The sequence below is a fragment of the Rhipicephalus sanguineus genome, chromosome 5, assembly GCF_013339695.2.
Source record: "Rhipicephalus sanguineus isolate Rsan-2018 chromosome 5, BIME_Rsan_1.4, whole genome shotgun sequence".
NCBI lineage: Eukaryota > Metazoa > Arthropoda > Arachnida > Ixodida > Ixodidae > Rhipicephalus > Rhipicephalus sanguineus.
In genome coordinates, this window is record NC_051180.1 from 154,598,458 (window position 1) to 154,613,972 (window position 15,515).

At 54.5% G+C, this 15,515-nt stretch overlaps 1 protein-coding gene and 1 pseudogene across 1 annotated transcript in view; both read right to left on the reverse strand.

Annotated features, from left to right (window-relative positions):
- Positions 1–15,515, reverse strand: part of LOC119394365 (mucin-5AC-like) — a 382,950-nt pseudogene that overhangs the window by 249,979 nt on the left and 117,456 nt on the right.
- Positions 3,685–15,515, reverse strand: part of LOC119394363 (irregular chiasm C-roughest protein-like) — a 28,017-nt gene continuing 16,186 nt past the window's right edge. The window contains 1 exon segment of the mRNA XM_037661664.2: positions 3,685–3,820. Within this exon segment, the coding sequence (XP_037517592.1) occupies positions 3,702–3,820 (119 nt within the window). The 3' untranslated portion in view covers positions 3,685–3,701.

The following is a 15,515-nucleotide window of genomic DNA, read 5'->3' on the forward strand; positions in this document are numbered from 1 at the left end:
TTCGGTGCGGCGCGGTCGATGTGCGTTCGGTGGCAATATCACGCCTCCAGATCCTGGCCCCGAACCCCGGCAGCTACCAACCCGCTCCCTCTCGATCGCGCTTGATGAATGCGACTCGCCAGCGCAGCGCGGGGCTTTTTCGAGCCCGGGCAGCTGGCTCATTCGTCCGCCGATCCCCGAGGTGCGATAATGAAAAGGGGCTCGGACGGGAGAAAACGAGGGAAACGGAATGAGACGCGATTTGTTGTTGCCGACTTCGATATACGCCAGAGCTCGATTCCGTTTTGCCCCGACTCTGCGGCCGTGTACGAACAGGCGCTGACGGCGGAGGTGCGAGAGGATCAGGTCGTGTATATATATAGATATATAACTCCTATCCTCGCTATCCTCTTTTAGGTGGAGAGCTTTCTCGTTCGGCAGTCCTGTGACGGCATGACGCTCGGGTTATTGCTCGCCCGTCGCGAGCGACTCTTACGCTGACAAGCCAGGAGAGAGAGAGAGAGGGGGAAGGGGGGGGGGAGAAATGAGATGCGAAAGTAGACGTCTAAAGGGGTTCCGACATCGAAAGAGGCAGTGAAGTGTGCACGTGATGTGTGCACGCCAAGAGTGCCGCCGAAAAGATGATCCCTTCTTGCCTCTTTCATTCTGTTTTTCTGTAGACGGCAACATAGACGGAGAGATATAGAGAGAAAGAGAGAGAGAGAACTTGTCTATTTTACTGTGGAACTGTCTTGAAAGCAACCTGTGAAAGCACCGCGCATTTCTGCCACACTAAGGTAAACGTGATTGGTCCGTCACATTTTGTTTGGTGCAGCGCCCACATAGACGGGGATGAACATTAAGAAATGGTCAGGACCAGCGCTTAAAAGATGGATGCGTACCAACTAGCTGAGTTTTCAGTGCTAATTTGATTGGTCCTCTTCGTGCAGACCACGAAAAACTATACTTGAAAAGTGACACGAGTGAATTGTTTTCTATATCGAATTAATTATTTGCTATCGAAAAGTGTAACGGGTGGCGATCGCAGACATAGTGCAGACACACTGCTGCCAGACGTCCTTTTGTCATCTTGAAAACCAGTACGTACTCTTTCTTTAACATCTAGGCTGCTTTGTGAGTTTCCGGATGTACGCCCACAAGGACAGTCGTTTCATAAGCGTGATTCTGTACATACTGGGCCATTTTTACTGCCATGGAAAGCATAAAAAAAAAAACGGTTCGTCAATAAGAGAACTAAGCAACGTCACGTGAGGTCACGTTGATCTTGCCAACATTCAGCGGTCACTACAATCGACGCGGGAGAGATGCGGATCTAAGATTCGGAATGGCGAGAACTTGAGATTGAAGGTTGTAAATGTAAATATCCAAGAACCTGATACACTGCTAATAAGCGCCAGTGTCAGAAACAAAATCTCGTGTCGACATCACGGAGTAATCTCATGGTCAATAAATTTGTACAATTTGCGCAAAAACTGCAGCCATGTGGTGGTACATATACACTGAAATGAGGCTTCAGCTACAGCATATTACGCCCCTCATAATTTTGTAAGAGTACAATTAACGCGTCAAGTTTTCCCATCCGATTATAAGGTAGCTAACATGTACCTGTTCAAACTAATTAATATCAAATTAATCCAAGACCAGATCCGGCTCGGTCAATTTAAACGGATTGGTTCGAGCTCCCATTTTCTAGATGCACATTATCAGTTCTTTGCTCTGTCGAAGAAGTAAAACTAAAAAAAAAAAAACAATGGGCGTAAGAAGACATTTCGAAAGGTTTATGACAAGTGTCCCTGAGGAATGATACACTTGTATCCACTTGTACCTAATTCGGATACCACTTGTATCCTAACTACTACAAATATTATCCCCTATACTTTCCTTGGCGTATTGTCTGTTAGTTCTCATAATATTGTGTCTAACACCTGAGAATGATAAGCAGCACCCAAAACGCTTGCGAGTACACCAGAATGAACTTGCCGCTAATCTGCGTATTTCGTCGGTCTACTCCCATCAGCCACTGTTACATATTCGTTACCAAGTTCCTCCTTTCCTTGCTTTTTTTTTTAAGCCAACAGGACACGGGGGCGAGGGGAAATGGCTTCTCGCGGTCATTAGATCACCACGGGGCCCATAGTCATGCACTGCGCGCGCCGCCGACGCACCATTATGCCGCCAACTTCAGCGGGGCGCGCAATGTCGAAAGTTGCCACATTTCGAGATCGAGCTGTTGTTTTGCTTTGTCACTATCGCACTGATACTCTGGCTTCTCGCTTCGCGCGAAACCACGCATACACACGGGCGTATAGCGATGACTCGGCATCTATGGAGCGCTTCTTCGTACTATCTGTGTGGTACACGCCACGAGGCAGCAACGAACGCGTCTGGCCTGCGCAAAGCTTTTTTTGCATCTTGCATTCCAGGACTACGGCGACGAATGCCTATACTCAGTGCCCGCCCGACCCACTCGCCAACCTCCACGGCACAACCTGTGTTGCGTGCGCAAAAAGCCAGCAACCCTTTGCTCCCCCTCTGTCCCTTCCTCCTCCTCCCACTCTCTCTAGGGAATCGCTGTTCTCCCGAATGCTACGCGGCGGGCTGCTGCTCACGCATTCGCAGCGCAGCGCGGCCGTGGATAAGGGCAAGAAGGCACCTTTCGCTTCGAGAACGAGACGGAGCGACACTTTTGAATATTTCAAAGCACGTCTCTGTCATTAAGATAGGCTCTCTCTTTCTGCTCGGCGGGGCGCAGCAGCTCTGCTGCTGCGCTTTTGGAAGGGTTTCACCGGGCGGGCGCGACAAGAAAGAAACAAGAGAGCGGACCCAGTATATAAACTATTAACGCCACTCAGGAAAAAAGTCAACGCCCCGCTCGACTCGGCCGTGCGTACGGTACGCTTACGCGACCCCGTGAAGTGCGGGGCTGTGCTGTGTGTGTTTTCGAATGCGCCGCGGGATATCTTCTTTTGCGAAATCACTGCGCACTGCGCGTTGAGCTCCGAGTCGTTTGCCGCTGAACGCGCGTGGATGAGAAGACAAGAGAACGAGAGAATATAATGGGGAGGGAATAGGGGGGGGGGGGGGGCGCTAGCTGTGATGAAAATCGCTTGCGGCGAAGGCCCCTTTCTTTCGTGAAGCGGTGAAGTGCGTCGGACAGTTCGCGCGCGGTGCCGTTGTCTTACGGCTTGCGTATGCGCACGTGTTAACAATAAGCTCGAAACAACCCTTCTTGTCGTCAATACGTTGCCGTGCGCGCGTGCGTGTCTGTCGTCTTCATTCGCGAAGCTTTTACGTTCCACGTATTTAAGAATAAGACGCCCGTAAGGGAAACTCGGGCAGCCGCGCATGATAAGCTGGTCGATTCCTTGTCCGATAACGCGCGCGTGGCCGTTTATCTCGAGTTTAGTAACGCCTATTGCACGCAATCAAGAAGGCCATCAAAGAACGACGGAAAGCCCGCGACGATGCGAGAACAATAAACTGCAGCTTTCTCAAAGAAAAAAAAAAAGAAAAAGGAGGATAACCCGTTTCGTGAAAAAAAGAGAGAAGGGAATCGACCATACCTGGCGTCAACTCTTAATGCAAGTTTGTCGGTCGGTCGCTCTCAAAAAAAAAAGTACGAGAAGTGTATCGATTCCCTCTCCGGTGAAAGGAGTAATAGATTGCTCCCTAATCGCCGCCGTCAAAGGCAGAAGCGTGTCTCACCTGTACCACTTGTAGACGATATCAGACGGGTTGGCCGTTGCCTGACAGTGGAAGCGAACGTCGTCGAACTCCGATATCTTGTCCGACTCCACCGTCAAGGTGATCTCTGGAGGATCTGCAGAGGCAATACACGATTAAGCAACCTTGGAAGACGGTTGCAACTTGGCGTCGAAACGCAAAAAAAAAAAAAAAAACAAAAATAAAGAGAGAGGACCACATGACTGACCTCCCGGTAAGATATGAAACGATCTGACAGCGAACGTCAAGGAAGAGCAGCGGGGGACGGGGGGACTTCTGGCTTTGCTGGTTTAGCGCAGAAACTTGCGATGAGGGGGTTGTACACACCAGCAAATGTGTCTGCTCCCCTTCTCCATAAGTTTCTGCGCTAAGCACAAATATATGTCAAGGCAGGCTGTTCTTAACGGAGAAGCCTCAACCCTTTTAGGGGCGAAGCTCCTTAAGGCGGCACCCGTTCGTCCCTCGTAGTCGTAGTCGTAGTAGTCGTAGTGCGTAACCAGTCTACGCTTTGACCTCCCAAGGTGGTGCCGGTGGGAGATTTTTCCTGTGCGTTGTTGAACAATAAAAATTTGGCAGCGTGCGCGTTAACTAAAAGCCGAATTCTTCTGTCCTCATTCCCCATTAGCAGCCATTGGAATGTTCCAGTAGGAAACGTTAGTAGAAGTAGAAGTGTACGTGTTAGCTAAAAGCCGACTTCTTCTGTCTCTCATTCCCATTAGCAGCCATTGTTTACCTCCAAGGTAGTGCCTGGTGAGATTTCTCCTGTGCGCGATTAAACAATAAAAATTTTGTTTCAAAACGCCGTTGATTGATGAAATAAACCAACGAAAGACGCCAGATGTTTTGTAAAAGCAAACGAAAGAACGCCAGATGTTTCTAAAGCAAAACGAAAAGACGCCAGCTGCTTACGAAAGACGCCAGATGTTTTCTAACGCAATGGTTTTCTAAACAATGAAAATTCACAGCGTACATGTAAAATTAAAGTGAGCTGCAAGTCGTCATAACTCATCGAACCTTTAGTATAAACGCGCCCGATCTCACGTCGGTGATGATGTACTGGGCAGAGAGAGAGAGATACGAAAAGGAAAGGCAGGGAGGTTAACCAAGCTTTGGCTCGGTGGCTACCCTGCACTTGGGTGGGGGAATGGGAAATAATAGAAAAGAAAGGGTAAAGAAGAAGGAAGAAGAGTATGAAAGGGGTGGATGAACAGTTTGAAACTACACAACACGAACCCTCGCGCTGTTAGTTCACAGGCGCTCGTGAGTCCTGTGGTCCTCAAGAAGCACAAGAGGGCTTCGTGGCCTTGCGCATATGCGAGACCGTAGGCCAAGTCCCAAGATCTTCTTTTCTGTCAGCGGTCTTGAGTCCAGATGACGGAACTTGACTTCCATACTACGTCGTTGAGCTTGGTAATGATGGGCAGTGGCATAGAACGTGTTCAAGCGTCTCTCGCAGGCGCAAATGTTGCATGCCGCACTGCTGGCAATTCCAATGAGACTCGAATACGCAATTCGTAAATGCCACGCCCAACCACATGCGGCACAGTAAAGTTGCATCGCGTCTTGAGAGCCCGGATGGCAAACGAAGTTGTAAATTTGGTCAATTGAATACAGGCGCGCGTTGGAAAAAACCCGGCGTATTCCATTGTAGAAGAGTGATACGGCGTGCGAGTGATTGTAGTCGCCACGCGGCATCTGTTCTCAAGAGTGGTATGGGTGTCCGCTGGTCTTGGTCATGAGCCGATCGTGGCAGCTTCATCCGCGCGATCATTGCCGACAATTCCGCAATGACTCGGCAGCCATTGAAATATAATGTCATGTTCTTTCTCGAGTGCTTGGTGGTAGTCGTGCCTTATCTCGTACACGGATTGTTCGTGTAATCCGTGCCGTAAAGCAAACCGTAGTGTTTGTAAGGCTGACCTGGAGTCGCAAAAGATGGCCCATCGATTAGGTGGCTGCTGAAGGATGTATTTGACCGCACCTTGGAGCGCTGCGAGTTCTGCGGCTGTCGACGTCGTGATGTGCGAAAACTTGAACTGTAACAGTATGTCATCAGATGGAACAACCACCGCTCCGGTAGAGCTGTTGGAATTAGTGGAGCCATCGGTGTAAACATGCTTGCGGTCAATGTAGGTTTCTTCCAACAGACGCAAAGACAACTGCTTCAGGGCTAGCGGTGACATGCGTGCCTTCTTAACGATTCCAGGAACCGATAAGCACACGTCAGGTTGATGGAGAGTCCACAACGCAGATGCCGGACGCATCGCAGGTTTGAAGCCAGGTGGTAATATGTCGTAGTGTTTTGTCACAATACCGCAGAATGAAGCATGGGGCCTCCGCGCTGGCAAACACGCTAAATGATGTGACGGTAGCCGTGACAAATGCCGTATGTACGTTCTCAGCGTCTCAACGATGATATGAGTTGGGCAGAATTCACGGAAGATTCACGGTTTACCGATGAACCTCCGCAGCTTCGCCCACTCATCATCATTCACTCCGTGGATATGCTGTGATTTTTTTAAACAGGAAGTAGCAGGCCTCCCCCCTCAACTACCTCCCCCCCCCCCCCCCCCCGTCTATTCATCTAAAAGGAGCGCCAATTCTGCCCCATATATTAGCTCACACGGACCTATCAAGTCGTTGTTTAATGTGCAAGGTTATGGCCACAATGCTTGTGGGGATTGAGGCTAGCCCGTCGCCATTGCGCGGGTTTTTCGCCTATTTCTGCCATCCTCATGTCCGATCATGTCGCTCCCCTCCTCCGCCGTCCTACGGCGCTGGGCGAGCGGGGGTGACGTTAACCCCCTCACCCCGGCGCCGGATCGCGACGGTGGCGCCACGTTCGAGTCTCGCGTCTCGCGAGACGTTGCGCGCGGCGGGGGAGTCAGACTCTCTCTGGACCTCGTAGGGTAAGCACGCATTTTCTTTTTTGTCCGTCGGCTCCTTTGTTTGGGCTCGCTCGGACGGGGTTCGCCAACGGTGCCTTGCGCCAGCGGCGAGCGCTTACCTTACGTTGTCCTTTTCCGAACGCTAGGCTGAAGAGCGGTGCGGTGCATTCGCGCGTGGTCTTACTACGCCGAAACCGTATCTATCGAAGCCAACGCGAGCGGAGTTTGCCCCTGCTCGAGCGATCGGGCCCTCTTTTGGTCGCTGATCGTGAGAGCTCGCAGCATAGTCGCGAGGGAACGTTTCTCTCAGCGGCGTGTCCCCGTGAGCCCTTTTGCCCGCGGAGACGTGCTCGCGGCACCCTTTGTGTTGTACTTTCGCCCGTGGCGTGGTTAAGCCTGTTTGCTTCTCCCGCCGCCTTTGGGAGCGGGCGTTGTACTGCGTTTTGTGGTGCTGCCGCAGGCAATAAAGTGTTGCGGATTTCGAGAGCAGTACTGTGTACTTGCCGCGTTACGCTCGGCGCCTTGTTTGCGCTCGAACGTGCGTGTGCAGCGGCGCGCTAGTTCACGCGCGGCGACGGCAGACGCGGCCCGTGGCTCGCTAAGTCCGAACCCACGCTAGTGGCCGTACTCCTGTGAGTACGTGCACACTACACTGGCGCCCAACGCGGTATCAAAAGCTCATTAAGCTTTTGACTGCTCTTAGCGAGTCAGTACGCCTGTGCGTCTCGGGCTCGCCGCAACATGTCTGCTTCGCGGGATTTTTGTCCGTTGACTTTTCTGGCGGATGCCGCGTTGCACAAGAATGAGGCCAGTGCCTCTGTCGAGGGGCACCTTTGTGCACCCATACGTGTCGCAACCCCCTGTGGGGACGACACAAAGCGCCTGCCAGCTCCCTTTGGAGATGGTGCGTCGTTGCGGACTGGGCCCTTTGCCCTACCCGAACGGTGCGCTCAGGCGCCTTCGACTGCTGCAGTACCCTTCGAAATGCGTGGCAGTTCGACGGCACAGCGCTTTCAGTCTGTTCCCTGCGGAATTGACGGGGCGCAGGCTTTGGCCTTTGCCGACTTTTGCCCGCCGTCAGCCGTGCAACCGACAGTTCGACCGCACGCTGGGCAGGCGCCTGTATTGTCGACGGTAACCGCCCCAAGTGGCAATTATGTTCGACAGCAGGCAAATCCCTCTAGGAGCCTCTTTTGCTCTGGGAATGGCGCGCAGGGCGGTGGTCCTTTTGAAACCGCACCACTGATCGAGCTGGGAGACTGTTCACCTTCGCTCGACCGCGCCGCTAACGCACCAACGGCTTCCTGTGAAGCAGGTGCGACGCAGACGCTGCTGCAAAACGCCGTCGAGATGATCCAAGCGCTCTCGGGAGCTGTCCAAACGCTTTCGGCCGTTCCGAAACGCGCCCACCCCGCTGTTATGTTGCCTGTGCCAACATACAGCGGATACGGGGATTTGCTCAGCGCCCGAGACTACCTTGACTCTCTGTCACGTTATCAGAGAGCAATGGGTTTGGACGATCAGGAGGTGCTCGGGCGCGTTGTCCCGGCTGCACTGACTGATACGGCGGCGAGGTGGTATCGGCTTTCCGGTTACCGAGCAGCAACCCTCGAGGAGTTCCGCGCGGCCTTTCTGCGCGAATCCTACCCGCTGACTACGAAAGTAGGATGCGGCGAGAGCTCGAGCTCCGTACACAAGCTCCTGATGAGTCGCTTCAGGAGTACGTACGCGCGATGGACGACCTTTTCTCTATCGCTGAGCCCAGGGCCTCGAACGAGGAACGCGTCGAACGGGTGATTCGGCAGGCACATCCGACCTTTTCGGCGTACCTGCGCGGCGGTCGCTTCCGCGATTTGGAGGAGCTGGCCGCCGAGGCAAAGCGCATTCAAGGCGACCTTCTCGCCGCGCGTGCCTATCGCCCGCCGCCGCCAGCCAGCGAGGCCCTTGAGCCGCGCTGCGCATGGCGAGGGGCCGTGCCCCAACAGCAGCCCCACGGCGCTGCCTTTGCGGCTGCCAGTGGCTGCGCGTGGGAGTTGAGCGCTCGCGCTCTTGATCCCTATACGCACGAAAGGCGGGCAGCCTGTGCTGCACCACCTGAAACTCACACGAAGGGACGCCATTCGACCCAACGCAGTGTGGGTGACGCTCGTCGATACGTATCCTGTGATAACGTGGCGAGCCGATCACAGCAGCTCGAGGCTGCTCCGTCTCGTGAACGAGACCGAGATGGAGTGCGCTGTTTTCGCTGCCGTGAAAGAGGGCACATAGCAAGGGAGTGCACCGTATCTAGGCCTCCTGTGAGGCAGGGAAACGGATTGGCGGGTCGTTCGTGAAGGCACGGGCGACCCAACCTTTGCTTATCCCCTCTGCGTACAGGGCAAGCTGTCTTGCTGGTACGCACGCGCCGTTCATTCCGGTCATTATTGCCGGCCGTGAATTTTCGGCGTTGCTGGACACGGGCGCTAGCGCTTCGTTGTTTGGCGAACAGGTATTGTCCCACTTGCAGAAGCATTCGGTGCGCTTGCGGGACTGCCGAACGACATTCACTCTTGCGACAGGCGTGGCCCATTCGGCTGGCGCCGCAAGGTTGACTGTCAGATGGGGAGATCGAATGAGACGCGCGCGTTTTGTTCATCTCCCAGGGCTCAATGTTCCTGTGATTCTCGGTCGGGACTTTCTTTGAAGACCGGGATCGTTGTGGACATTGCGAATGGCGGCTATCGTGATGGGCCTTTTCCCAACTCAAGCCGTTCATCAGCCCGCCGGCGCTTACTGTTGCCTTTGCCGCAGAAACGTCGGAACCGTGCCACGCGGAGAGTTCGGGGTCATACCCCTGCTCAACGCATTCCTCCTCTCACAGTCCCCTTTGGGAACGAGAGGGACGGCACGAACCGTGTCGCGCGCGAACTTCGGGGTCATACTCCGGCAGTACGCGCTCGTCGGCTCGAAACCCCCTTTTGGATCGACCGACACGACACGAAGAGGCACCACATCCTTTGATCGCCTGTGCGACTCATTTGGATGATACACAGAAGGCTCGTCTGTCGGCACTTTTACGGCAGTACGACGAGCTCTTCACCGATCAACCGGGCTGCACCGATTTTGTCAGCCACGTGATCGAAACTGGCGACGCGCTTCCTTTGAAGTGTAACCCCAGGCCCGTCAGTCTCGCCAAAAGGCAGATTATCGACGGCTTGCTAGACGACATGCTATCGGCAGGCATTATTCGCCGTTCGTCTAGCTCCTGGGCGTCTCCAATTGTGTTGGTGCCTAAGAAAGACGGCAGTCATCGCCTGTGCGTCGACTATCGCCGTCTGAACGGAGTGACTCGTAAGGATGCCTATCCGCTCCCTACGATAAGCTCCATCGTAGGAAACCTGGGTGATGCACGGTACTTTACCACGCTTGACGCCTCGAAAGGTTACCTACAGGTCCGGATGGGTGAGCGTGACCAGTGCAAAACTGCTTTCACGTCCCACAGAGGGTTGTTCGAGTTCACTCGTATGCCCTTTGGTCTTTGCAATGCTCCTGCGACGTTTCAAAGACTCATGGACCGCGTCCTCGGGGAAGCAAAGTGGTCATACTGCTTGTGCTACCTCGACGACATCGTGATTTATTCACGAACCTTCGAAGAGCACTTGGCCCATGTTGCCGATGTGCTCGAGAGGGTGCGGGCTGCCGGGATGACGTTAAATCCCGCGAAAGCCCAATTGGCGCAGACCCGTATTCAGTTACTCGGGTTTACGCTAGGCGAAGGCTCCATTGAGCCGGATCGGGAGAAACTTCGAGCAATCCTCGATTTCCCCGTGCCCAAGGACGTACGTGGCCTTCGCCGCTTTTTGGGAATGGTTAACTTTTACCGTTCCTTCATTCCGTCCTGTGCCCGACTGCAGGCGCCCTTGACCAAGCTCTTGGGTAAGTCTGCTGTTTGGCGATGGGGACCTGAGCAGCAAGAGGCGTTTTGCCGACTGTCTGGCGCCATTGCGGAGACAGCGCAGCTCAGACTCCCCGACCTGACCAGACCGTTCGTTGTTCAGACTGATGCGAGCGATCTGGGATTAGGAGCCGTTCTCCTACAGGAATACGATGGCGTGTTGCAGCCGCTGGCCTTTGCCAGCCGCTCCTTGGTACCCGCGGAGAAAAATTATTCCGTTACCGAAAAGGAGTGCCTCGCCATCGTGTTTGCACTACGGAAATTTGGCGTCTACCTTGATGGGACGAAATTCGTGGTGCAAACGGATCACAGTGCGCTCAGCTGGCTGATGCGGCTCCGTGAGCCTGCGGGCAGGCTGGCGCGCTGGGCTCTCCTGATACAGCACTATGACTTTGCAGTGCAGTATCGAAAGGGGAGCACCAACGTGGTAGCTGACGCGCTATCTCGTGCCCCATTGTCTGCCGAGAACCTTGATACCGGTGCGACAGCCGCTAGCGGTGCCTTTGCACAAGCAAGCGGTGGGGGCGAGACAGCGGCTTCGCCGCCGTTCGGCGAAAGGGGCGAGTCCGCATTCGGACGAACCCTGGCTGCTATCCAGGCAAACAGCGCACCGCGAAGCCGGCCAGCGGGTGAGCTCTCCAAAGGCCACGATGCCGAGAGCGAACCCGTGACGCCGACGCAAGCGGCGGTTGCTGCGGTCCTGAGTGGGCGCGATACCAGGTTCCCCTTTGGGAGAATGGGCATCGCTTTCAGCAGACAAGAGCTACTGAAGGCTCAGCAAAGTGATCCGTTTTGTCGCGAAATTTGCGACGGTCTCAGGGAGGCGGAGCGCCGTTACGCTGCTTGCCCTGCAGCGGGCGCGGATGGGGGGCTGGAACCAGCGTGTGTCGCTGAGTCCCCCGCGGATTCATATTTGCTGGACCATGACGGGCTCCTGCTGAAATACGTAGCCACCGATGACGAGTCCATCGATCCGTTAAGGTGGTTATGCCCAAAAGTCTGAGAGTCGCCCTGTTGCGATCCTCTCACGACGAACCCATGGCCGGTCACCTGAGTGGCTCCAAAGTTTTCCGCAAAACTGAGCAAGACGGTGACCTGGCCCGGCATGAAGCGTGACGTTTATCGCTATTGCCGTTCCTGCCACGTCTGTCAAAACGGTGAAGTCTAGGGGTGGCAAGCCACCTGGTCTGATGAAGCCGATTGTCAGTGAGCGTCCGTGGCAAGTGGCCACCTGCGATCTAATGGGACCTTTTCCCAGAAGCAAGCAGGGGTTCATTCACCTCATGGTAGTCGTGGATCACTTTTCGAAGTGGGTGGAATTGTTCCCTCTTCGGAAGGTGACAGCGCGAGCGGTGCTCGAGAAGCTGCAGGAAGTGTTTTGCCGGTTCGGCTTTCCGGAAAGGCTCATCACTGACAACGCTTCGTATTTCACCGCTCGGGTGTTTGGTGTCACGTGCCGTTCCCTTGGAATTGATCACTGCACCACTTCACCCTACCATCCCCAGTCCAATTTGACGGAGCGCGTCAATCGTACGCTCAAACCGATGTTGGCGGCCTTTGCCGAAATTCAAAGGGACTGGGCAGACCATTTGAGCGAACTCGCGTTCGCCATTCGAACATCCGAGAGTCGCTCGACTGGTTTCTCGCCCGCCTTCTTAAATTTTGGAAGGGAGTTGGCAAATCCGGTGACCAGTGTCATTCAATGCCAGCTCGGGGACGAGGAGACGCAGCCAGACTGTTCGGCTTACGCGTCACAGCTTCGGGACCGGCTTTGTCGAGCTTTCTGTAAAGCAAGGCAAAGTTTGGCGTCGTCTAGGGCTCAGCAGAAGGCCCAATATGACCGCAAGCATCGCGACCTAGCATTTGAGGTGGGCGATCTTGTCCTGAAGCGCAACCACGCCCTTAGCGACGCGAGTAAGGGGTTCTCAGCCTCGCTCGCTCCTAAGTGGCTTGGTCCGTACCGAGTGGAGAGAGCGTGGACTCCACTCGCGTACTTGCTGAAAGATCCCATTTCGGGAAAACTCAGCCGTGCCCATATCGCAGACCTGAAAGCCTTTGCATCACGGTCTGACGAGCTCGCGCCAGTGCCCTGTGGTACTTCGCGCAAGCAACGGGGCACACCCGGTGCGGCGGACCGCATTCGGACCACGCATTGGTATAATCTGAGGAAGCGGTCACCTTTGTGATTTCGCGCCGGACGGCGGACTCTGTTTTCCGCAACCGAAGGCCCTCAGTTACTTTCTAGCCTCAGTATGCTAGCTTCCTTACGGCCAGTGCTCGTAAAGAAGTCGGCCCGCCCAGTTTGCTGCTAGTGTTTTCTGTTTTTATTTGAATACCCATGTGTATTTAATACGTTTTCAGTTGTGTTTGCCGCATATTGACTGTCGTTTTGTTCTCTTTACTTTTTTTCCCGTGTTATATTTCTTGTGCCTGCAGAAGCATTCGTGAATAGTGGTGCTTATGCGGAGGAGAAGAACGAAGGACGCTTTGCGCCTTCCCACGCGAGCGCGCGCGGTTGGCGACATGACACCGTGAAAAGTGAGGCGCAGTGGCCTTGGACGGCGAACTTTGGCCGCGCTCGGTGAAAGCGCTGCTTTGTGCGGTGACGTGTGTGTGTGTGTGCGTACGTGCGTGGTGCATTGGTGCGTGCCTGGAAAGAGTGCGCGTGGTGACTTCACCTCATCTACGTGGACACTCGGGTCAATGACCCGCTGACGCCGGACAGACCAGCGGTGCCCTGCTCTCGGCCGTCGTCGAGAAGCCTGGCTGCCCTCTCCATCATGGCTCCTGCGCTAGGCCAGCTGACATAGCAGCTATGCCTGCTCTCTGCCGACTCCAGGATGCCTCGCAGCCAGTTCGGACCGGCTGTCCCAGCGAGGTCTTCCGGTATCCAGCCGAAAATCCGGGACCTTCGCACCACCACTGAAGCGGCGTCGTCGGACCCACAGACGTCAAGAGCGACGCGCCATCGGTGAGCCCGTTCCCGGTGTGAGGACTTCAAGAAGCCTCCTGCCACCGCCTCCCCCCCGCGCTGTGGACGCTCTTTCGCGCAACCATCACGAACACTTGCCTTAATTTCTTTTACCTCTCTTCCGCAGCGCCATTTTATTGTATTATGTGTTTCAAGCGTATTGTCTTTGTTATCGATTTTTTCTCGCATTATAATGTATTCTTTTTTTTTTAGCAGCAGCTCCAGGGCTGGACTGAGGCTAGTGGTTGCACATGGCAGTGTTATTTTAACTGCATGGGTGACCGCCGGCTGCCTTTGCAGACCGGTAAAGGGCAAATTTAGGAGAGGGGGATGTGGGGATTGAGGCTAGCCCGTCGCCATTGCGCGGGTTTTTCGCCTATTTCTGCCATCCTCATGTCCGATCATGTCGCTCCCCTCCTCCGCCGTCCTACGGCGCTGGGCGAGCGGGGGTGACGTTAACCCCCTCACCCCGGCGCCGGATCGCGACGGTGGCGCCACGTTCGAGTCTCGCGTCTCGCGAGACGTTGCGCGCGGCGGGGGAGTCAGACTCTCTCTGGCCCTCGTAGGGTAAGCACGCATTTTCTTTTTTGTCCGTCGGCTCCTTTGTTTGGGCTCGCTCGGACGGGGTTCGCCACGGTGCATTGCGCCAGCGGCGAGCGCTTACCTTACGTTGTCCTTTTCCGAACGCTAGGCTGAAGAGCGGTGCGGTGCATTCGCGCGTGGTCTTACTACGCCGAAACCGTATCTATCGAAGCCAAACGCGAGCGGAGTTTGCCCCTGCTCGAGCGGATCGGGCCCTCTTTGGTCGCTGATCGTGAGAGCTCGCAGCATAGTCGCGAGGGAACCGTTTCTCTCAGCGGCGTGTCCCCGTGAGCCCTTTTGCCCGCGGAGACGTGCTCGCGGCACCCTTTGTGTTGTTACTTTCGCCCGTGGCGTGGTTAAGCCTGTTTTGCTTCTCCCGCCGCCTTTGGGAGCGGGCGTTGTACTGCGTTTTGTGGTGCTGCCGCAGGCAATAAAGTGTTGCGGATTTCGAGAGCAGTACTGTGTACTTGCCGCGTTACGCTCGGCGCCTTGTTTGCGCTCGAACGTGCGTGTGCAGCGGCGCGCTAGTTCACGCGCGGCGACGGCAGACGCGGCCCCGTTGGCTCGCTAAGTCCGAACCCACGCTAGTGGCCGTACTCCTGTGAGGTACGTGCACACTACATGCTTTTTGAAGGAAATGGCGGCCGAGGACTCTTGACGTTGCATTACAAGAACTCTTTTCTTCCCCACCTTTGCCCCCGGAAAGTTGGGGACCAACGACGGGCAGCCCTGAGAAGCGCGTCATCGCTTTATTTTTATTTATGCATCCATTGCAGAGCTTGTTTCCTTTTGGACTCGCCCAACGGGGGGGGGGGGGTGAAATTCGCCTGCCTCCTCCCTTCCCTCTTCATTAATAGAGAAAACTGCGCACGCCTACCAGGACGTTGCTGAATTTGTTTCAGCTAACGGCGAGAGTTAAGTTAACTAACCTGTCACTACAAACCAGCGCTGCGTTAACGGCGTAGGTAACTCCGAAGGCTTAAAAGCCACCCCCCGACAGTTAATTTTAAACACACGATGCTAGGGAGACGTCGTAACTCCGAAGGCTTAAAAACCACCCCCCGACAGTTAATTTTAAACACACGATGCTAGGGAGACGTCGGTCTTCATAAGCAGCGCTTACTGCTCATTCGGGAATTACAACGAAAAAACATTGACAAACACAGAAGAGAAAAAACGAGGAACGGTCACATTAACAACCGTAACTAAAATTAGTTAAGCGGATAAATGTTAAGCCTAACATAAGGTCGCTGAAAGGTGCATCAGATAGAGCGCAGCGGGGAGAGAATACATTAATGAAAGTAAAACAAAATGGCGCAGGGTATAGTAAAGTCAAATCACAATAAAGAGAGCTCGTTATAACGCCGTCGCGTATATTTAAGTTACAAACGCGCACACTAGCGCGTGATTTGGAATG